The sequence below is a fragment of the Rana temporaria genome, chromosome 3 (genome assembly GCF_905171775.1).
Source record: "Rana temporaria chromosome 3, aRanTem1.1, whole genome shotgun sequence".
Lineage (NCBI taxonomy): Eukaryota > Metazoa > Chordata > Amphibia > Anura > Ranidae > Rana > Rana temporaria.
The window spans coordinates 481,971,696-481,992,281 of NC_053491.1; the positions used below are offsets into that span (position 1 = coordinate 481,971,696).

The following is a 20,586-nucleotide window of genomic DNA, read 5'->3' on the forward strand; positions in this document are numbered from 1 at the left end:
CTTACAATTAAATCAAAGTGGCATGTGTAGGTCAGACAAATATAACATAACATTTATAATAAAATAACCACAAATGTCTTTTCTGTGCTCACATCATTATCAGTTTTATTCAACCCCCAAGTGACATTCAATCTTAGTACTTAGTACAACATCCTTTTACAGTTATAACAGCTTTTAAACGTGAAGCATAGCTTGACACAAGTGTCTTGCAGCGATCTACGGGTATCTTCGCCCATTCGTCATGGGCAAAAGCCTCCAGTTCAGTCACATTCTTAGGCTTGCGCACTGCAACTGCTTTCTTTAAGTCCCACCAGAGGTTTTCAATCGGATTTAAGTCTGGTGACTGTGATGGCCACTCCAAAATATTCCAGCCTTTAATCTGCAACCATGCTCTAGTGGACTTGGAGCTATGCTTGGGATCATTGTCCTGTTGAAAGGTCCAATGTCTCCCATGCCTCAGGTTTGTGACGGACTGCATCACATTGTCATCCAATATCTCCTGGTACTGAAGAGAATTCATGGTACCTTGCACACGCTGAAGCTTCCCTGTACCTGCAGAAGCAAAACAGCCCCAAAGCATGATTGAACCCCAGCCATGCTTTACAGTGGGCAAGGTGTTCTTTTCATCATAGGCTTTGTTCTTCCTCCTCCAAACATAGCGTTGATCCATGGGCCCAAACAGTTTCATCAATCCACAGAACACAATCCCAAAACTTCTGTGGTTTGTCCACATGACTTTTGGCATACTGCAGTTGACTATTCTTATTCTTTAGAGACAGCAAGGGGGTGCGCCTGGGAGTTCTGGCATGGAGGCCTTCATTACGCAGTATGCGCCGTATTGTCTGAGCAGAAACTCCTTGACATCCACAGGTGTTTTCAATACCTGATTGAATACACTTCAATGAACCTCTGTTCTTCAGAGTGGTAGCCTTTAAGGGGTTGAATAATTGTGTAAATGAAGAATTCACAAAATAAATATTTACTACTGTATTACAAAACTGATTGATGTCATTTTAGTTGCATATGGTTCTTTAAGAAGTCCCTGTAGGATTTCATTCTGAATACAATTACAAATGTACACTAAATTCCCTAAAACCCTTTACAGCATTGGGGGGTTGAATAATTTTGAACACAACTGTAGGTGATATGCATCAGACATAAGTATTGCCGATATTCGTAAATTCTTAAATTTGAAAATCCAAAAATAAGAAAGAAAATCAGAAAATTCTAAAGAATAACTAACTAATAATAACAAACTATTTAATTATAGATATTGGAATTTCCTTTCAAATGTATCTGTTATTGAACGCTCATAATATTTATTATTAATTAATTTCATTTGTTTAGATGCAGCATTCGTTATTTTGGATAATTCGTAACTTCGGATAAATTCGTATTAGTTACGAATACGAATTTATCCGAAGTTACGAATTATCCAAAATAACGAATGCTGCATCTAAACAAATGAAATTAATTAATAATAAATATTATGAGTGCGTGAGTGAGTGAAAAACTTGTATAGCGCGACACATGCAAACTGGATCTCCTTTGGACTTGTATCTGGCCTTGGGTATCTGGAGTAGATTTTGGTTAGTAGAACAGAGAACGCGATTGGGGTTGTGACTTTTTATTTTTAATAAAAAATAAAATGTTTTTTTATTATTATTATTTATTATTATTAATTTGTTATGTTCCATTCGTTTAGATACAACATTCGTTATTTCGGATAATTCGTAACTTCGGATGAATTTGTATTTGTTACGTTCACTAACAGACAAATTTGAAAGCAAATTCCAATACCTATAATTTAATAGTTAGTAATAGTTTAGTTATTATTTAGTTGTTATTTCATATTTTCGGAATTCCAGATTTTCTGGAAAAATTTGTTAAACGGGTTTTCGTTAATTCAAATATTTCCGAATTAACAAATTTGTCGAAATATGTTAAACATATGCTTATTGTTGGAACTAAAGTGCCCCCATCTTGGGACACAGAGTTACTAATGTAAACAGAATAATGAAGAAAAAAAAAGCAAAGACAAAATTTGTAGACATATTTGAGGTCAAAACAATAATGTGTTAAAAATGTTATGACATTGTATGAAAATTTACTTACATAAGTAGTCAAACCTAGGTCTATAATCTGCAAAAGTAGGGGAGTAAAGTGAGAATCATACAATCAGAACATACAATTCTGTTCTTTGATTCCATATTTCTTTCAATAAAAATAGTTAACTTGCTCCTATCCATGTGTACCCCTCCTTTGGGTGGGTTATAAGAAATGGCCCTCCCCAAACAGGATATTGCACTAAACCTGTAGGTAAATAATAGAACTAGAACCTTCGCTAAGTGGAAGAGTGGGTTTGATAATAAAGTTGGCAGTGCCCCCACCCAGGACAGGGCCTCTGTGAACAGGGGACTCCTTAGGCCCCGTACACACGGCCGAGGAACTCGACGTGCAAAGCACGTCGAGTTCCTCGTCGAGTTTTGGGATGAAGCCGCCGAGGAGCTCGGCGGGCCGCCTTCTCCCATAGAACAACGAGAAAATAGAGAACATGTTCTCTATTTTCTCGTCGAGCTCCTCGGCGGCTCCATCGAGCCAAAACTGTACAGACGACAGAGTTTCTCGGCAGAATCCGGGTTTTGACCGAGTTTCTCGGTGAATTCTGCCGAGAAACTCTGTCGTGTGTACGGGGCCTGACTAGAGCTGCACGATTCTGGCCAAAATGAGAATCAACATTTTTTTGCTTAGAATGAAGATCACGATTCTCTCTCGATTCTCACGGCGTAAAATCTTTTACATTTATAAAAAAAATAAAAAAAATGGGCTAACTTTACCGGCTAGCTTTTTTTTAATTCATTAAAGTAATTTTTTCCAAAAAAATTGCATTTAAAAAGACTGCTGCGCAAATACAGCGCAAAAAAAAATATTGCAACAACCGCCATTTTTTTCTCTAGGGTCTCTACTAAAAAATTATATAATGTTTGGGGGTTCTAAGTAATTTTCTAGAAGAAAAAAATAATGATTTTAACTTCAAAAGAGCTGTGTGTTTAAGTGGTTAAACGTTCCTAATTTACATACAGAAGTCAATGTGATACAATGTTTAGACTTAACTTTCCACTGATAAAGAATGTTTTCAAAATTTGGCAGGCTGCCCAGACTTGGCAGATTGCCCAGACTTTGACTTTTGTCTGAGAGCAGAGAGGAATTTCTTTGCATACCAAAGTGCAGATAGAAAATTCTTTTCATGTCAAAGATTGTGAAACCCTGTGTCAAGAATCGCAACGGGAAAAAGATCGCGATAACGATTCTTGATGATTAATCGTGCAGCTCTACTCCCTACCTAGAAAATTAACCAGTAATCTAATCAATGTCATTGTGAGCAGAAGAACTACTTCAACCAGCATATAACATTAACCATACAGTAGATGCACACCAGTATAGAAATAATAGCAGCTTTATATAAGAAGAGATTAATAAGAGTACATACAGTGCTTTCAATAAGAATTCATACCCCTTGAAATTTTTCCACATTTTGTCATCTTACAATCAAAATTCACGGCTGCCTACTCAGTCTCTTCGCAGCCACCCATTCAGTTCTGGGGGGCAGAGACTAGAGGTCAGCTGACTGGTGAGGAATGTGAAGTGGGAGGGGCTGGAGGAGACCTCTCCTGATTTCAGCAAAGGTGTCACTTCTACGAGATTTCACGAAGTCAGAGACACAATGAGTTACACTACCTGTGATAATAGTTGCCATTAAAAGTCCCCGCTATGGTTCTCAGATCAGCAGATGACCTTGATCAAGAGCACCTAAGTTGGCTGATCAGAACTCCCTCCAGCACTGCCACTCATCCCATTCCCCCTACCAGCACTGCCACTCATCACAACTCCCCGCCGGCACTGCCAGTCATCCTATCCCCCCCCCCCCACCAAGGAGTAACAGAAGGAATAAAAAAACAATACATGGAATGGAGAGGAAAAGAGGGGGAGGAAGAAAGAAAAAGGGAGAGAACGAATAAGAGAGAAGGCTAGAGAGAGAGAGACGGGGAAAAAAAGAAATTAGGATAGAGATAGATAAAGGGGAAATAAAGGAGAACAAAGAGAAAGAGTGATACATCCTAAAATGTACCATATGAGGTTTTAATACTGTACGAGTGGAAGGGACTCAGGGAGTGCAAATTACTTGTCTTGCCTTGGGTGCCGATAACCCACGCTACGATTTTTTTTACTGTTAGGGGTCCCCACAACTTGGGATATTTTATCAAGGGGTCACGGCACTAACAGGTTGAGAACCACTGGTCTAGATCAAAGCATATTTATGTGTTAGAATGGCCCAATCACAGGCCAGACCTAAATCCAATTTAGAATCTGTGGCAAGACTTGAAAATTGCTGTTCAGACGCTCTCCATCCAATCTGACAGAGCTTGAGATATTTTGCAAAGAAAAATGGGCAAAAATGTCCCTCTCTAGATGTGCAAAGCTGGTAGAGACATCCACAAAAAGACTTGCAGCTGTAATTGCAGTGAAAGGAGGTTCTACAAAGTATTGACTCTGGGGGGCGCCATACAAATGTACACCACACTTTTCACATTTTTGTAAGAAAGTTTGAAAACCATTTATCATTTTCCTTCCACTTCACAATTATGTGACACTTTGGGGCTGATTTACCAAGCCTTTGCTCCATGATTCATGGAGCAAAGGCTGGAGTAGCAGCTGTTTTGACATTTACTAAAGAAATGCGCTGGCAAAGGAGCACATTTCTTTATTTATTATAATGCTGAGTGCGCCCAGTATGGGGGCGCATGGTGCGCCTCTATGGACCTGGCGCACAGCATTTAAAAATGTAAATTGAAGGTGTTTGTGAGTATGTCTATTAGGGGGGGGGGGGTGGGGTGATGTGGGGAAGTGTAGTGACATTTACGGGCCGAATTGAAAGTGAAAGTGATTTTTCTGAAAACGAGCGCGTACGCTGGCAAGGACATGTAAACCTGCGGGAGGTTTATTTGTGTACTGTGCATGCGTAAGCAGCAATTAGGGACATTCACGCACGCCTCTTCACTACGCTGGCAAAATCTTGGTAAATACCAAGCGGCGTAGCTGCCTTTGCGCGGCTTGAAGCGGCACACGTGAATTCCCGAATCGTTTTCAGCTTACGCTGACCATGAAGGGGAACTCCGCGCCAAATTTCAAACAAAAAAACGGCGTGGGTTACCCTCCAAGGGCTTACCAGGCTCTTAGGTTTGGTATGGACTGTAGGGGGGAAAACCTACGCTGAAAAAACGGCGTGGGGGTTCCCCCAAGATCCATACCAAACCCTTATACGAGCATGCCGTCTGACTGGACAGGAATGGTGGTGGGGACGAGCGAGTGCCCCCCCCCTCCTGAGCCGTACCAAACCGCATGTTCTCAACATGGGGGAGTGTGTGCTTTGGGGCAGGGGGGGCACTGCGCCCCCACCCCAAAGCACTCTTATCCCCATGTCGATGGGGACAAGGGCCTCTTCCCGACAACCCGGGCCGTTGGTTGTCGGGGTATGCGGGCGGGGGCTTATCAGAATCTGGGAGCCTCCTTTAATAAGATGGCCCCCAGATACCGGCCCCCACCCTATGTGAATGAGTATGGGGTACATCGTACACTTTTTTGTTCCTTTTTTTTATTACTTTTATTCCTATTACAAGGAATGTAAACATCCCTTGTAATAGTGTGTGACAGGTCCTCTTTATGGAGAGAGGTGGGGTCATTAAGACCCCACATCTGTACTTCAGGCTGGAAAGCATGAGATCGGGAAAAAAAACACCGATCTCATGCTTTCAGCCACGATTGCAGCTTTGTTTATGTTTCTGTTTTTAAATCTCTATGCTCCTCATTCGTTCTCTGGGGCTCCGATGGCACGGGAGAGCCCGGAGAAGCACCGGATGGCAGTGGGAGGGGGGATGTCCCCTCCCGCCGCCTGTAAGAACGATCAAGTGGCGGAACTGCCGCTATGATCGTTCTTATGGTGCGAACAATCGCCGCCTGTAAAAAAGGATATCTGAATGATGCCTGTAGCTGCACCCATCATTCAGATATCCCCCACTGAAGTCCAGGACATCATATGACATCCTACGGTATGGAAGTGGTTAAAATTTGCCTTAGGCCCCGTACACACGACCAAACATGTATGCTGAAACTGGTCCGCGGGCCAGTTTCAGTATACATGTTCGGTCGTGTGTAGGTGCGAGCGGGCCGAATTCCAGCAAACATTTGCCCGCCGGGCCTTTTCCCAGCAGACAAATATTCCTGGACGTGTTTTAAAACTGTCCGCTGGAATCCTGCCCGCTCGGACATGTACGGTCGTCAGTACAGACCTACCGTACATGTCCGAGCGCCCGCCGTCCCTCGCATGCGTCAAATGACTTTGACGCATGCATGGAAGCCTTTAAATGGCAGGCCCACCCACGTCGCTGTGTCATCGCCGCGGCGACGATGTGGACACGCCCCGCGTAGTGTTTACGCGCGGACTTCTGTACGGTGGTTAGTACAACCATCGTACAGAAGCCCTCTGGCAGGCATGTACGGTGAAAACGGTCCGACGGACCGCTTTCATCGTACATGTTTGCTCGTTAGTACCTGGCCTTAGAGTGAGGGCCGGTGCTACCACTAGGCAGCCGCCTAGGGTGCACTGGAGAGAGGCGGGGGCACTACCACCCAGGGCGCCCGGCCACCGGCGATCCTACTCACTCTCTGCAACTAACTCAACAGGCAGCCACTCCACTATAGAGTCCCTCCGTACAGTGTTAGAGGCGCTGGCACAGCAGCGGTGGAGGAATGGAGGAAGAAAAGAAAACATCCCCTGTGCGCCCCTAATAATCGCAGTGCCACTGGCAGTGAGTGTGACCTGTCTGTGTACCTGCGGTCACATCGTTGCCGTCCACCACGTCTGCCTCTGATGTACCGCTCCGCCTCCGCTACAGCCAGCCAGCTCTGCCTCTGAGCCTTTGCCTTTCTGCCCAGTGCTGCCTGTGCCCATACGTCGCATGTCCCCCCCCCCTCCATCATGGAGGCCGCTTACTCTCTCCTGTTTTTCCTATTGCGGCAGCCAGCGCAAGATTTACAGTACCCTGTCGCAGAGAACCAGATTGATGAGATCACGCTGAAAGTACAATAATGGCGGCAGGTACTGTATGTCCCTTAGGTGGCACCTGGGCCCCCATACCCATTTTAAGGACAAATACTACAAGATAAGCCAGCCAAGTGGGGTCTAGCAAATGAACAAGTCATTTCCCATAGACTGCAATGGTATTTATGGTATAACTTTTGCCCATGTTAGGCTTTTTGTTTGCCCACCCGGACCTGGGGGTGTTTGTCCCATCTCTAATTTTGTAGAATGCTGGATGATGTGATTCATTTTGGACAGGGCTTTGCCCCTGCATTTCTGGTGATCTGAGCATGCCCAGTGACTTAGATTTTTTGATGTTGCTTTTTGTGTGTGAACAGCACTTGGATGTTTCTGATCATGCTCATAGAGCGTGTTTCTTGGGTTAGTAATTTAAGGACGTCCTTAACAGGTGTACCCACTTACAAGTTCACCCAATGTAGAGACTGAACTTTAGTTTTGTGTGTTTCATGGGCTGTGCACAGGGATGGACTGGCCATTGGGACTACAGGGAGTTTCCCGGTGGGCCGGTGGCTCAGTGGGCCGGCTTCAGTGACAGCGGACCATCGCCCGTCCTCCGCTCCTCTGTCTCTCCCTTCCCGCAGCGCTCACCTCCTCGCCCTGCCCACAGCGCTCACCTGGGGGGAACAAAGAAGCAGGGGGAGGACCAGAGGAGCAGGGGGGACAACAGAGGAGCATGGGGGAGGGGACAGACTGCTGACTCAACAGCTATGGCTTGGGAGTGTCTCACTTCTGCCTAATCTTGTCCCATAAGGGGGGGCAGCAAACTGATTATTTGCCCCAGGTGAAATAATGTCTAGCTTCCCCACTGGTACTGCCTATATGAGTACCAGCCGTTCTACTCTAATAAAGTAAAAGGGCTAGTGGCTAGTGAAGGGGAAGAGGGGGTTTGGGTGGCCGGAGGGGGTTGCGGGAGTTGTCCGGCCACCATGGGAGAGACCTGTCAGAGTGGGCCAGTCTGGATGAAGTCCAGGGCCAAAATTTTGTCCCAGTCCAGCCCTGGCTGTGCATGTGTTTTCAATTGCCTCATTAGCACACAAGCCTATGTTATATAGAGCTTGTATAGAACGGTTGTTAGCTGCCCTGAAAAGAGGGCAGATTGTGTGTGTGGGGGCCGGCTGGCTGGCAAGATTAAAGTTGTGTGTCCTTATCAAATGTCTTTGCAAAACAGATATGTTTTTGATCAATAGTTTTTTGACGGGTTTATTTATTTTGGGTGGGGGCTATTTTCATCCTAAATATTTGTGAGATTGTCAATGTATGTTTTTTTTAGGGTGTTCATTTTGATGCATTTGTCTGTGCTGCATTATTTTGCTAAATCTTTCTCAAGATGTTGTGACTAATGTTTCAAACCTGTGTCTGTGGGTCTATTTATCCTGTTATTTCCAAAGCATCAACCATATTCTGTTTACTGTCTCAAATTAACCTATGTTTATTTCTATTTTTTATATTTATTTATTTTTGTTTGATTTTTTTTGTTTGTTTTTGCTTTCCTTGTTTTGTTGACCAATAAAATTACTTTCAAATTTTGAAGTTTGTTTTTTGTTACTTTTTCATGCTACAGATTTTGACAGCTGCAGCTGAAATAGGCCTGATTGGCCAAACAAAACAGGTGTGATTTGTCTCGAAGCTCTTTTCCTGGTGCGTATGCATGAAATGTTTGCTGTCATGTAGTCACCAAAAACGGAAAAATACAAAGCGGTAAATATAATTTTTTTCCTTTTTACTGCAGTGGTTCTCAGCCTCAGTCCTCAAGTACCCCCGACAGGACATGTTTTGTAGATTTATCTTATCAAGAATTGCTGTCCAGACTGTCTTTTTTAAAGCACATGTGCAAGATGAAGGAAAACCTGCAAACATGGCCTGTTGGGGGGGGGGTATTGGCGGACAGGCTTGAAGTGCTGATTTACAGCACTGTGCTTAAATTTAGCGCAAGGCAATCCTATTCTAATTGTGGGTGTTTGAGGGAAGCCAAGTGAGTGTTAGAACCCCTGCTTGTGTTTTTTGGGTTTGGCTTTGTGTCCCTTTTCTTAAAATTGGCTTCACTTCCTGTCACACAGCTGAACAGGAAGTGAGGTTAAAACCCTACCAATGTCTTTTCTTGGGGACACACAGGTCAATCTAACTAGTGTCCCCATTAAGCAAATTGCACTCCAGCACTGCTGTGTACACCCCAAATGATTAGTTAGTTTGGGGTTTAGTAAAGGCAAAGCCACTCTGCAGTAGTGAGCAGATGATACTTATTTGCAAATGAAGAAAATTGTTTATTTAACATTGGGTGGTGTTTGTGGGGGTCCCTAACACACATTCATACATATTAGCAACGCTGTATCCTGGCTTATTGGCATGGTTATATTTTCTTAGTCCTCCCAATAAAATTATCAGAAATTTGTGCTTAAAGTAGAACTATAATCAACACTTTTTTTTCTTTCATTTTGGATAGAGTGAGGGAGGGAGGGTTATAGGCCCTGTCAGTTTATTTTGTGCCATCCCTGTCCAATTGGGGAGATTTGCCTTCACTTCCTACCCCATAGCCAAACAGGAAGTTAGAGAAAAACTATGCAAATTAAGGGAATCCAGTGGCCCCCTCCCCCCCAGAACTAGTGTGTGTGTGTGTGTGTGTGTGTGTGTGTCCACCCCCCCCCCCTGAAAATTTCTGGGCGGGTCATAAAAAAACAGGGTGTGGCCTTGACAGGAAGGGGTGGGTAATTTATCTATTAGGAGGTGCAGAAGTTTAGTCAGGCCTAGGGCAGCACAAAACCTAAATATACTACTGCATATTAGGGCTTATTTAGACAGGATCCGATTTACAGCATGTTTTTATACTGTGGGAGGAAACCCACGTAGGCACAGGGAGAACATGCAAACTCCAGGCAGATGGTGTCACGGGCGGGATTCGAACCAGTGACCCTTTTTGCTGCTAGGTGAAAATGTTATCCACTACACCACTGTGCTGAACGCATGAGATCAGTGTTTTTTTTCCGATCTCATGCTTTCCAGCCTGGAGGACAGATGTGGGGTCTTATTGACCCCGCCTCTCTCCATAAAGAGGACCTGTCACACACTAGTCCTATTACAAGGGATAGGAATAAAAGTGATCACAAAAAAATAAAAGGGACAAAAAAGTGCAAAAAGAAAAAATTAAAAACGCCCCTGTCCCTAGTAGCTCGCACTCAGAAGCGAACACGCATGTAAATCCCGCCCACATATGTAAATGCCGTTCAAACCACACATGTGAGGTATTGACGCGTGCGTTAGAGCAAGAGCAATAATTTCCGCACTAGACCTCCTCTGTAACTCTAAACTGGTAACCTGTAAAAAAAAATCAAGGGTCGCCTATGGAGATTTTTAAGTCCCGAAGTTTGGCGCCATTCCATGAGTGTGTGCAATATTAAAGCGTGACACGTTAGGTATCTATTTACTCGGTGTAACATCTTCTTTCACATTATCCCTAAAAATTGGGCTAACTTTACTGCTTTGTTATTTTTTAATTCATGAAAAAAAAATGGCATAAAAAAAGGCGTTTGAAAAATTATTGCGCAAATACCGTTGGAAATAAAAAAAATAATGACCGCCACTTTATTCCCTAGGGTGTCTGCTAAAAAAAATCTATATAATGTTTGGGGGTCCTGAGTAATTTTCCAGGAACAAAATATAATTTTAACATGAAGGAGAGAAGTGCCAGAATAGGCGCGGTATGGAAGTGGTTAAAGTGAAACAATAAAAGTGAAATATTCCTTTACATTTCATAGGGGGGAGGGGGTATAGCATGCCTGTGAAGTAGTGCATGTTTCCCGTGCTTAGAACTGTCCCTGTACAAGATGTCATTTCTGAAGGGAAAAAAAAGTAATTTGAAAGTACTCATGGCTATAAAGAATACAGTCATTGCTCATAAAAAAAAAAATTAATTACCAGGCCCTTCAGGTCTGGTATGGATATCAAGGGGAACCCCGCCATAAAATAAAAAAAACAAAGGGGACCCCCAGATCCCGCCCCCCCCCCTGTGTGAAATGGTAATGGGGTACATTGTACCTCTACCATTTCACCAAAAAAAGTGTCAAAAATTAAAAAAAAACACAATAGCCGGTTTTTGACAATTCCTTTATTAATGTCTTCTTTCCGCGCTTCTTCTTCTTCAATCTTCTTCTTTCATTCGAGTTTCTTCCTCCATCTTCTTCTTCCTCTGCTTCTTTCTTGGGTCTTCTCGTCCGCATCTTGCACCGGCTTCTTCTTCCATCTTCTTCTCCTTCTGTCGGCCTTCTCGTCCGCATCTTGCTTCTTCTTCCCCGGACGATTCGCTTGCATTTGAAGTTCCCGCCGTGTGACGCTCCTGTGACCCCACCCCCTCTGACGCCACGGGGAAAGTCATAAGAAAGTCCCTGTGTGTTACATGTGCATCAGAGGGGGGCGGGGTCACAGGAGCGTCACACAGTGGGAACTTCAATTGGAAGCGCATCGCCCGGGGAAGAAGAAACCGTGCAAGATGCAGACGATCCGCTTGCAATTGAAGTTCCCGCTGTGTGACGCTCCTGTGACCCCACCCCCCTCTGACGCACATGGGGACTTTCCCCGTGGCATCAGAGGGGAGCGGGGTCACAGGAGTGTCACACAGCGGGAACTTCAATTGGAAGCACATCGTCCGGAGAAGAAGAAGCAAGATGGGGACGAGAAGGCCGACGGAAGGAGAAGAAGATGGAAGAAGAAGCCGGTGCAAGATGCGGATGAGAAGACCCAAGAAAGAAGCAGAGGAAGAAGATGGAGGTAGAAACCCGAATGAAAGCAGAAAAGAAGAAGATGGAAGAAGAAGTGCGGAAAGAAGACATTAATAAAGGAATTGTCAAAACCCGGCTATGGTCTTTTTTTACATTTTTGACACTTTTTTTTGGTGAAATGGTAGAGGTACAATGTACCCCATTACCATTTCACATAGAGGGGGGGCCAGGATCTGGGGGTCCCCTTTGTTAAAGGGGTCTTCCAGATTCCGATAAGCCTCCCGCTCGCAGACCCCCACAACCACCGACCAGGGTTGTGGGGATGAGGCCCTTGTCCCCATCAACATGGGGAAAAGGTGCTTTGGGGGGACCCCAAAGCACCCTCCCCATGGTGAGGGCATGTGGCCTGGTACGGTTCAGGAGAGGGGGGGCCACACTCTCCCCCCCTCTTTTCTGCGGCCGGCCAGGTTACGTGCTCGGATAAGGGGTCTGGTGTGGATTTTGGGGGGAACTCCATGCCATTTTTTTTTTAAATTTGGGGTGGAGTTCCCCTTAAAATCCATACCAGACCTGAAGGGCCTGGTATGGATATTTGGGGGGAACCCAACATCATTTTTTTTACGGCGGGGTTCCCCTTAATATTCATACCAGACCTGAAGGGCCTGGTAATGGAATTTGGGGGGACCAAAGGTTTTTTTTTTTTTTATGAATGAATTTGCTCAGAATTGCCAGGAGCCGACAATTCATTATTGCCGCGAGTGATTTTTTTAAGTAACTTTTTTTCCTTCAGAATGTCATTTTGAGCAGGGACAGTTCCTAGTACGGGAAACGTGCGCTTTTTCACATGCTTACTTTACACCCCCCCAGGTACGAAATTTAAAGGAATATGTCACTTTTATTGTTGCACTTTAAGCATTATTAAATCCACTGCTACCGAAAAAACGGCAGTTTAAAAAATAAAAAAAGCATTGATACATGTCCCCTGGGGCAGGACTCAGGTCCCCAAACACTTTTTAGGACAAAAACTAGCATATTAACCTTGAAAATGAACACTTGATTTCTCACATAGACTTCTAAAGGGAGTTTGGCGGCGGCTTAACATATTAATTGCATTGCGCTGGCTGCTGCGCCGGTTCATTAAGGATTCATCCGGCGTGCCAATTAAGCCATGCGGCGCAGCGCATTGCTTTTAGTAAATCAGCCGCTTTGTGTTGGTCTATCACATAAAATCCCAATAAAATACATGTAAATTTTTATTTTTAACATGACAAAATGTGGAAAATTTCAAGGAGGTATGAATACTTTTTTAAGGCACTGTACATCCAATGTACAAACAGGTATTATTAGCAAAAGGGCTCATGAGTCCTGGTGGAATAGTACACAAATACCTGGGTAAATTTGTATAAATATTTGAGATCAAAACAGTAATTTGTTAAAAATGAAATAATGTGTGATAATTTCCCTACCGCTCGGGTCGGGCAGGGGGCAAGTCCACTCGACTAAATGAAGAGGAGGGCTTGCTCAGCTTAGATATAACCTAAATATGACCTAGATCTGGGGACTTTTCCACAATCACTCTCTTCGGCGACAAGATTCTTCTGCTATATTACAAACTGGTAAGTGATAGAATTCCTAACACTTCTCCTATTACTGTACTGTCAACAATGCCTGGCTCCTACAAAAAGGGCTTACTCTGTCACTTTTTAACTGCTGTACATATTGACCCATGAATGATAAATGCTTAGTGGACCCCCACTCAGGCTAACAAGGTCTGATGAATTGGATACCACTGACTAGTGCATGTGTAGGCTGGGAAAAGGTTTGTCAAGACCCAAAGCATGCTGTAAAAGTAGGATGAGATAGCCACAAATAATCATGTAAAAACCTCCACATTGTCATGCTCCTAATATCTACATATCACAGGATACACATAAGAGGGCTACATTCCAACCTTGGTGAAAAATCTGGTTATTATAATTGATAATATCCTGCCAACATTACAGGTCTTCTTACACCAATCTTGTCCATAATAACATTACAGGTCCTCTTACCCCAATCCTGTCCATAATAACCTAACAGGTCCTCTTATCCCAATCCTGTCCATAACAACATTACAGGTCCTCTTGTCTAAATCAGGCCCATAACATCATTAGTGGGAATGCTAAATAGCATTCCCAGTATTGTTATTATTTTTTTTATTATTAGTGGGAATGCTAAATGGCATTCCCAGTATTGATATTTGTTTTTTTATTATTCTTAATTTTAATTTTATTATTCCGTAAGTTTTTTGGCTCTGCGTAACTTCTGCATACTCTCAGCTATTAAGACCATTCAACTTTTAAAATGTTCAGCTCTTTCAGCTAATGATGGGACTTCAACTTTTTTTCTACTATTTATACTTTTTAAAATATTAAGCTTTTAGACACTTTTTTTTAAGTTTCAGCTCCTTCATACTTTCACCTACAGACACCAAACAAACTTTAACATTTTCACAAAATATTCAGCTATCCGGTTATGACTTTTCAGTTTGATATCTTTTACAGTTTTTGTGAAAAAGCAGTTTAAGTTTAGTGATTTTTTCAGAAAATGTTATCGATCATACAGTGTTTCTATGGAGCTTTTTTTGAATGAAGACTAGTGGTTTGCGATTAATGCACGTTAAATTAGGCCCTTTTTCTCTCAAAAAGTTTCTATGGAGCTGTTTATTGTGGATGATGTCATCGCTAGAGCAGAGAGCTTTAAAAAAATTATCTTTATAGAGAGGGAACAAATTTCTCTCACGCTCACCAGATCCACTTGTCATACACAATTTATACATCAAAACGTAGGTATTTTTGTCTGGTTTCAGGCAATGTGCTCAGTTTTGTGATACGCCTTTTACTTTTGGCTGGATGAGCTACCAAATGACAAGAGTTCCACACTTTCCTCCATTGACTATCATGTATAAAAAAATTCAGATTTCCCACAGAGAACCTCTTTTTTAAATCGCTGACATGCCTACATTTTTAAGTTTATCAACATAAATTTCATACCGATACGTTCACAAAGGCCGTATGTGAAGTCGCTGTTTCGATAGCATGTGCGGTTGTGGATTTATTAAGGTTTGTTTGAAGGGTTCTCTCACTCATTAGGTGTGGGGATTAAAGGGGTTGTAAAGGTATTTTTTTTCCCTAAATATCTTCCTGGTGTGGAGAAAACCTCTTGAGGGGGGAGGGGGCGACCAGGCAAGTCAGGACACTCTCTACTTTGCAGATAGAGAAAGAAGCTGTGTGTTATTAGGCATACTGATCGCCCCCTCCCCCCTTAAGAGGCTTTCTCCACACCAGGGAAAAAGCCCCGCATTACTGTGTGTAGTTACAGACAGAAGAACAGGAAGTGAGGGTTTCTCAGAAGAAATAAGGACATTTAAAAGAAAAATCAAAGGATGAGGTAAGTGAAGGAAGACTGCACTAAGGTAAAGGAAGCTATTTAGGGAAAAATAGTTTTACCTTTACAACCCCTTTAATGATCAAAGAGAGGCTTTATAATTACTTAAGAAATACTGCTTGTATGTCCTAAAGATAGTGTAGTGGTTATGGTGAATGGCTTTGATGTGGGCTTAACAATTCAGCTATTCAGCATTCCCACACATTTTCTGCAGGAAATGCATTTTCTAATTACATTTGAAATCAAATCATTAACTTGTGCAGGGGCGGACTGACAACTCATGGGGCCCCCCGGGCAATAGAAGATTATGGGGCCCCTGGGCTTACAGATGGCCACCTCGCCAGGAGGCAGTGCAGAGGCGGGGCAGCTAAAATCTCGGGATTTTCACATCAAAAGCATGTCGGTTTCGGACATATCAGGGACAGATCTAAAAAAAACATAGATTTTGACATACTGTCCCTGGTTTTACTGAGCCTGGCAACCCTGATGGGGCCCCCTATTGGCATGGGGCCCTCGGGCAGTGCCCGAGTGACTCAATGGTCAGTCCGCCCCTGAACTTGTGTTAAAAATGAAATAACATTGTGTGATGATTTCCTTACCGATGAAGCCAAAACTATGTTCATTATCTGCAAAAGTAAAATGTTATAGAATCAATCATAACTTACCATTGGATTCTGTAAATATACAATTTATTTTCAATTAAAAAAAGTTTACGTTCCCCTATCCATGGTAATTCCTGTTTCTATAAACCTTAAAAGCAATGAGCGGTAATTAGGGATGAAGTTCGGGTTGCTACAATGGATTTGAGGCAAGTGCTGGAGGTTTGAAATCTGCAGTTCTAACAAATTTATGAACAGGTTTACACGAGTGAATTTGCACTGCATGGCCTTTGTCCTATGGCCAGCAGGCTTAGAAGGTGCAGTAGGGGGCCTATGGGATAATTCCGACCCCTCACTATAAAAAAAAATGCAAACAGCTAGAATTTGTATAAATATTTGAGATCAAGGTAGAGAGCGGTGGGAGGCGGAGGTCCAGGACATTCAGGGGGAGGATTGGGATGACATGTGTGCGCACCCGTTACAGCACCTGGTGTCAGCTAGGGATAGACTTATCCATTTTAAATTCCTCCATAGGATTAATTATACACCTGCTAGGCTGGCGTCTATTTATCCGGCAGTGCAGGCAGAGTGCTGGAGATGCACATTTGCTCCAGCGGCTGCGGAACTTATCTTTTGGAGCTGCCCTCTGATCTCCATATTTTGGACAGAGGTTACATCCTGTATATCTGAAATTTTGATGACTCCTGTTCCGGTGACAGTTCGGGTGTGCCTCCTGGGGCTGGTCGAGGATGTGGTCCTGTCTAGGGCGCACAGCACTCTACTCAACATACTTTTATTCTATGTAAGAAAGGCCATATTATTAAGGTGGCGCAGACCGGGGGGCCCTACTTTGGGTTTCTGGAAGGGCCTAGTTAATTCTATGATGCCATATTACAAGTCAACGTACTTATCGAGGGGGTGCGGAGGGAAGTTTGATAAGGTGTGGCAGGCATGGTATAACTCGGATATGACTCTGGGTTGATGTTGGGGACTGGCTGACTATAGGATTGTATGTGCTTTGCTTTATGTTCTGTAGATGGGTTAGACACATAGAGGTCCTACTGCGGAATCCGAGCAGGTGGGGGTTGTGAGGTACACATTCCGTTCCGGATATTGCTGGGGAGGGAGTGCTGAGCGGGGTGGTAGGGGGGAAGGGGGGGGTTGTGTTCTTGTTTTGTTTTATTGTTAGTTAGGCACTGTCTCTGTTAGTTAGAAGGTCATTGTTTGTACCTGTGTAATGGGCCATGTTGGCCCTTTTCCGGCTCAGTAATACTGGCCAGCTGTTGTTCTATTTTCTATGTCTCTTTTATAACTAATAAAAATAATTTTTCAAAAAAATATTTGAGATCAAAACAGTAATATGTTAAAAATGAAATAATGTGTAATAATTTTCCTAGCACTCGGGTCGGGCGGGGGGCAAGTCCACTTGGCCCAGCGATTCCGCTCAGCTTAAATGAGCAGGATGGCTGGCTTAGATAGGGGCGGGTCCACACAGCTTGGGCGGGCTGGCTCGGGCGTGAAGCGGATCCACTCAGCTTGGGCAGGTGGCGAGCTCACTCGGACGACACGAGTCAGCCCACCCCCCTGCCTGAGCTGAGCAGACCCGCCCCCTCCCGAGATAGGAGGACCAGCCTGAGACAAGCGGGCCCCACTCCACCCCTGAGCCAAGCTGGCCTGGCTCCGCACCTGAGCTGAATGGACCCGCCCCTCTCCTAAGATAAGCGGACCCGTCCCAAGCCTGTACCAAGCGGACCAACCCCTTATCTTAGCTGAGCCAGCCCATCTCCCTGTCTTTTTTTTTTTTTTATAACAAGGGCAGGGCCCGCACGGCCTGATACATTACATGTAATAACTGAATGCAAACTCTAATAAACGGTACGAAACTTGGTACATAGTAGTATAACAAACACATCAGCAGATCTATCGAACCTATGACACATATGGGGGAGCACACAGTACAACCTGTCTGTAGGGTGACCCACGCGCCCCAGGAGATACCACCGGCGTCCCACCCACATTAAAGTCGCATCATTGACAAGGGGCATCTCCTGGAAGTGGGAAGTGGATCTGAGCCAATTTGTGGCAATGTCTTGCGCATGAGCACAAGCCCTTCTTTTTCCGTTTATCTAGGAAGGAGAGATTGAAAGCAATAAGAATATAGGTTGAAAGAAGTAGAGAAGGAAGCGGTCAGAGCATAGGGGAGAAAAAAGAGAAAGAAATGTGGGGGGGAGGGGGGGATGAGGGGATCAGATTTCCGTGCCCGTGGTGCCGATAAGGAACACCCCGGTCGCTTCCGCACTGACCTGTATGGTCACCTAGAAAATCCGGGGGGGACTGGAACCCCGCAAAGGGACATGTCTTCATACAACAGCCGAGGGGTCTCTTAATGCTTGCCCCTCAGCGGAGAATATGAAAATGTTCCACAGTTGCCAAGTGTTAGTGAATGTTTCCTGCCTATCTTGCGCCGTAAGGATGAGATCTTCCATGTGTTTTATCTCTTCCACCCTAGTCAGCCAAGAGGCAATAGTCGCTGGGAGTGTGGCTTTCCAGTGAAGGGGGATGCAGGCCATCTTCCTGTCTAAGCCGAGCGGAACCGCCCCGCCCCAAGCCAAAAACATATGCTCCACCCCAAAGCCGAACAGGCCCGTTTACACACCTGAGCTGACACAGCCCGCCTCCCCGTCTAAGCGAAGCAGACCCACCCCCGTCCCAAGCCGAATGGACCCATACCCAGCCTTGGCTGAGCCGGGAACACTCCCCACCAGCTAATTTTCACTTGCCTAATGTGAACAGGCGAGTGGAAATTTTGAGGGATGCCAAGGTGATTTCCATATTATTAGAGCGAATGTGGTCCCCATCTCAGCTGTAAAGGTACAATTCTTTGCTCCTAAAAGAGTAATGTATAAAAAATGTTATCGCATTGTGTTATTTCCTTACCGATGCAGCCGATCTCAGGATTATAACCTACAAAAGTGTGGGATTAAATTGTTAGAGAATCATACAGAGCATACAATTAATTTGTTTAGTTACACAATTTTTTCACATTAAAAAAAGTTAACCTTTTCATGTTAATGTTAATTTCTGTTTTTAGAAACTTCAAAAGCAATGAGTGGTAAATAGGGATGACGTTTGGGTGCTGCCATGGGGTCCAGACAAATCCCTGAAAATTTGTGAACAGATTTGCCTGGATGAATTTACACTGCAAGGCCTTTGAACTATGACTTGCAGGCTTAGAAGGGCCAACAAGGGACCTATGGAATAAGACAGCCCCCTCATTATAAAAGGGGGCCAGAGAGTGGCCATTGTGTATTGGTAGCTGTTTTAGGGAAAGGATATGGAAAGCTAATATTCTGCACAACAGGGGATTAAGGCATGTTAGAAATCTTTACTTTCATTTTAAATGCTAGCTCTTTGGACAATTATTCCCCAATCCTGTTGGTTTTTTAGGTCAAAACTGTAATGTATCAAAAATAAAATAACATTGGATGTTCGTTTCCTTACCAGTGTAGCCAAAGGTAGGTTTATTATCTGCAAAAGTAAAAGGTTAGAGAATCATACCATCAGAACGTACAATTTGGTTCTGTAATTACACAAATAATTTTAACTGACAATTGCATGGTCATGTGATGCTGTACCCAAATAACATTTATGTTTTTGTTTTCACAAAAATTGAGGTTTATTTTGGTGGTATTTGATCTCCACTGCCGTTTTTATATTTTGCTCTATAAAAAAAAAGACTGACAATATATTATATAAATATATATATTTTTTTACTTTCTGCTATAAAACATACCTGATAAAAAAATTTCAAAAACTAAACAAATTTCTTTATAAATTTAGGCCAATATGTATTCTGCTAGATATTTTTGGTTAAAAAATTCCCAATAAGCGTATATTGATTGGATTGTGCAAAAGTTAAAGCATCTACAAACTATGTGATTTTTTTTCACTATTAATCATAGTAATCAGCGACTTATAGTGGGTCTGTGATATTGCAGCAGACAATCGGACACTTTTGACACTTTTTGGGGACCAGTGGCACTAATACCCCAACACTCCACAGAAACTGCTCTCCTAAAACTAACAAACGATCGACTAACAGCCAAAATCAATGGACAGTATTCTGTACTTTTACTCCTGGACCTTTCTACTGCCTTTGATATGGTTGACCACCCCCTCCTCCACAAAAAAACTCCATGCCTTTATTCTCCGTGACTTTACACTTCGCTGGTTCTCTTCCTACTTATCCAACCGCACCTTTAGCATTACTTAAAATTCTACTTCCTCTTCCTTTCTCTGTTGGGGTCACCCAAGGTTCTGTTCTTGAACCTCTCCTATTTCAATCTACACCAATTCCCTGGGTCAGCTGATAGTCTCCCATGGCTTCCAATACCATCTCTACACTGACGACACCCAAATCTATTTCTCTACCCCTCAGCTCACTCCCTTCCTTTCCTCACATACCACTAATTTACTAACAGATATATCAGTCTGGATGTTACACCACTTTCTCAAACTCAATCTATCCAAAACCAGACTTATAATTTTTCCACCCTCACGTCCCCTCTGCCTTGATCTCTCTGTCAAAATTGATGGTACAACTATCAGCCCATCCCCGCATGCCAAGGTCCTAGGTGTAGTCCTGGACTCTGAACTCTCCTTTAAGTCCCATGCAACGCCTCCAAAATATGCC

General features: G+C 43.6%; 1 protein-coding gene across 2 annotated transcripts in view; it reads right to left on the bottom strand.

The window, feature by feature from the left end:
* Positions 1–18,761: 18,761 nt before the first annotated feature.
* Positions 18,762–20,586, bottom strand: part of LOC120933683 — a 207,750-nt gene continuing 205,925 nt past the window's right edge. For both annotated transcript variants that reach the window (XM_040347023.1, XM_040347022.1), the window contains 2 exons: positions 19,395–19,421; positions 18,762–18,857 (listed from right to left, as the gene is read on the bottom strand). In XM_040347023.1, coding sequence (XP_040202957.1) covers positions 18,781–18,857; positions 19,395–19,421 — 104 coding nt within the window. In that variant the 3' untranslated portion in view covers positions 18,762–18,780. The remainder of the gene's footprint in view (positions 18,858–19,394; positions 19,422–20,586) is intronic.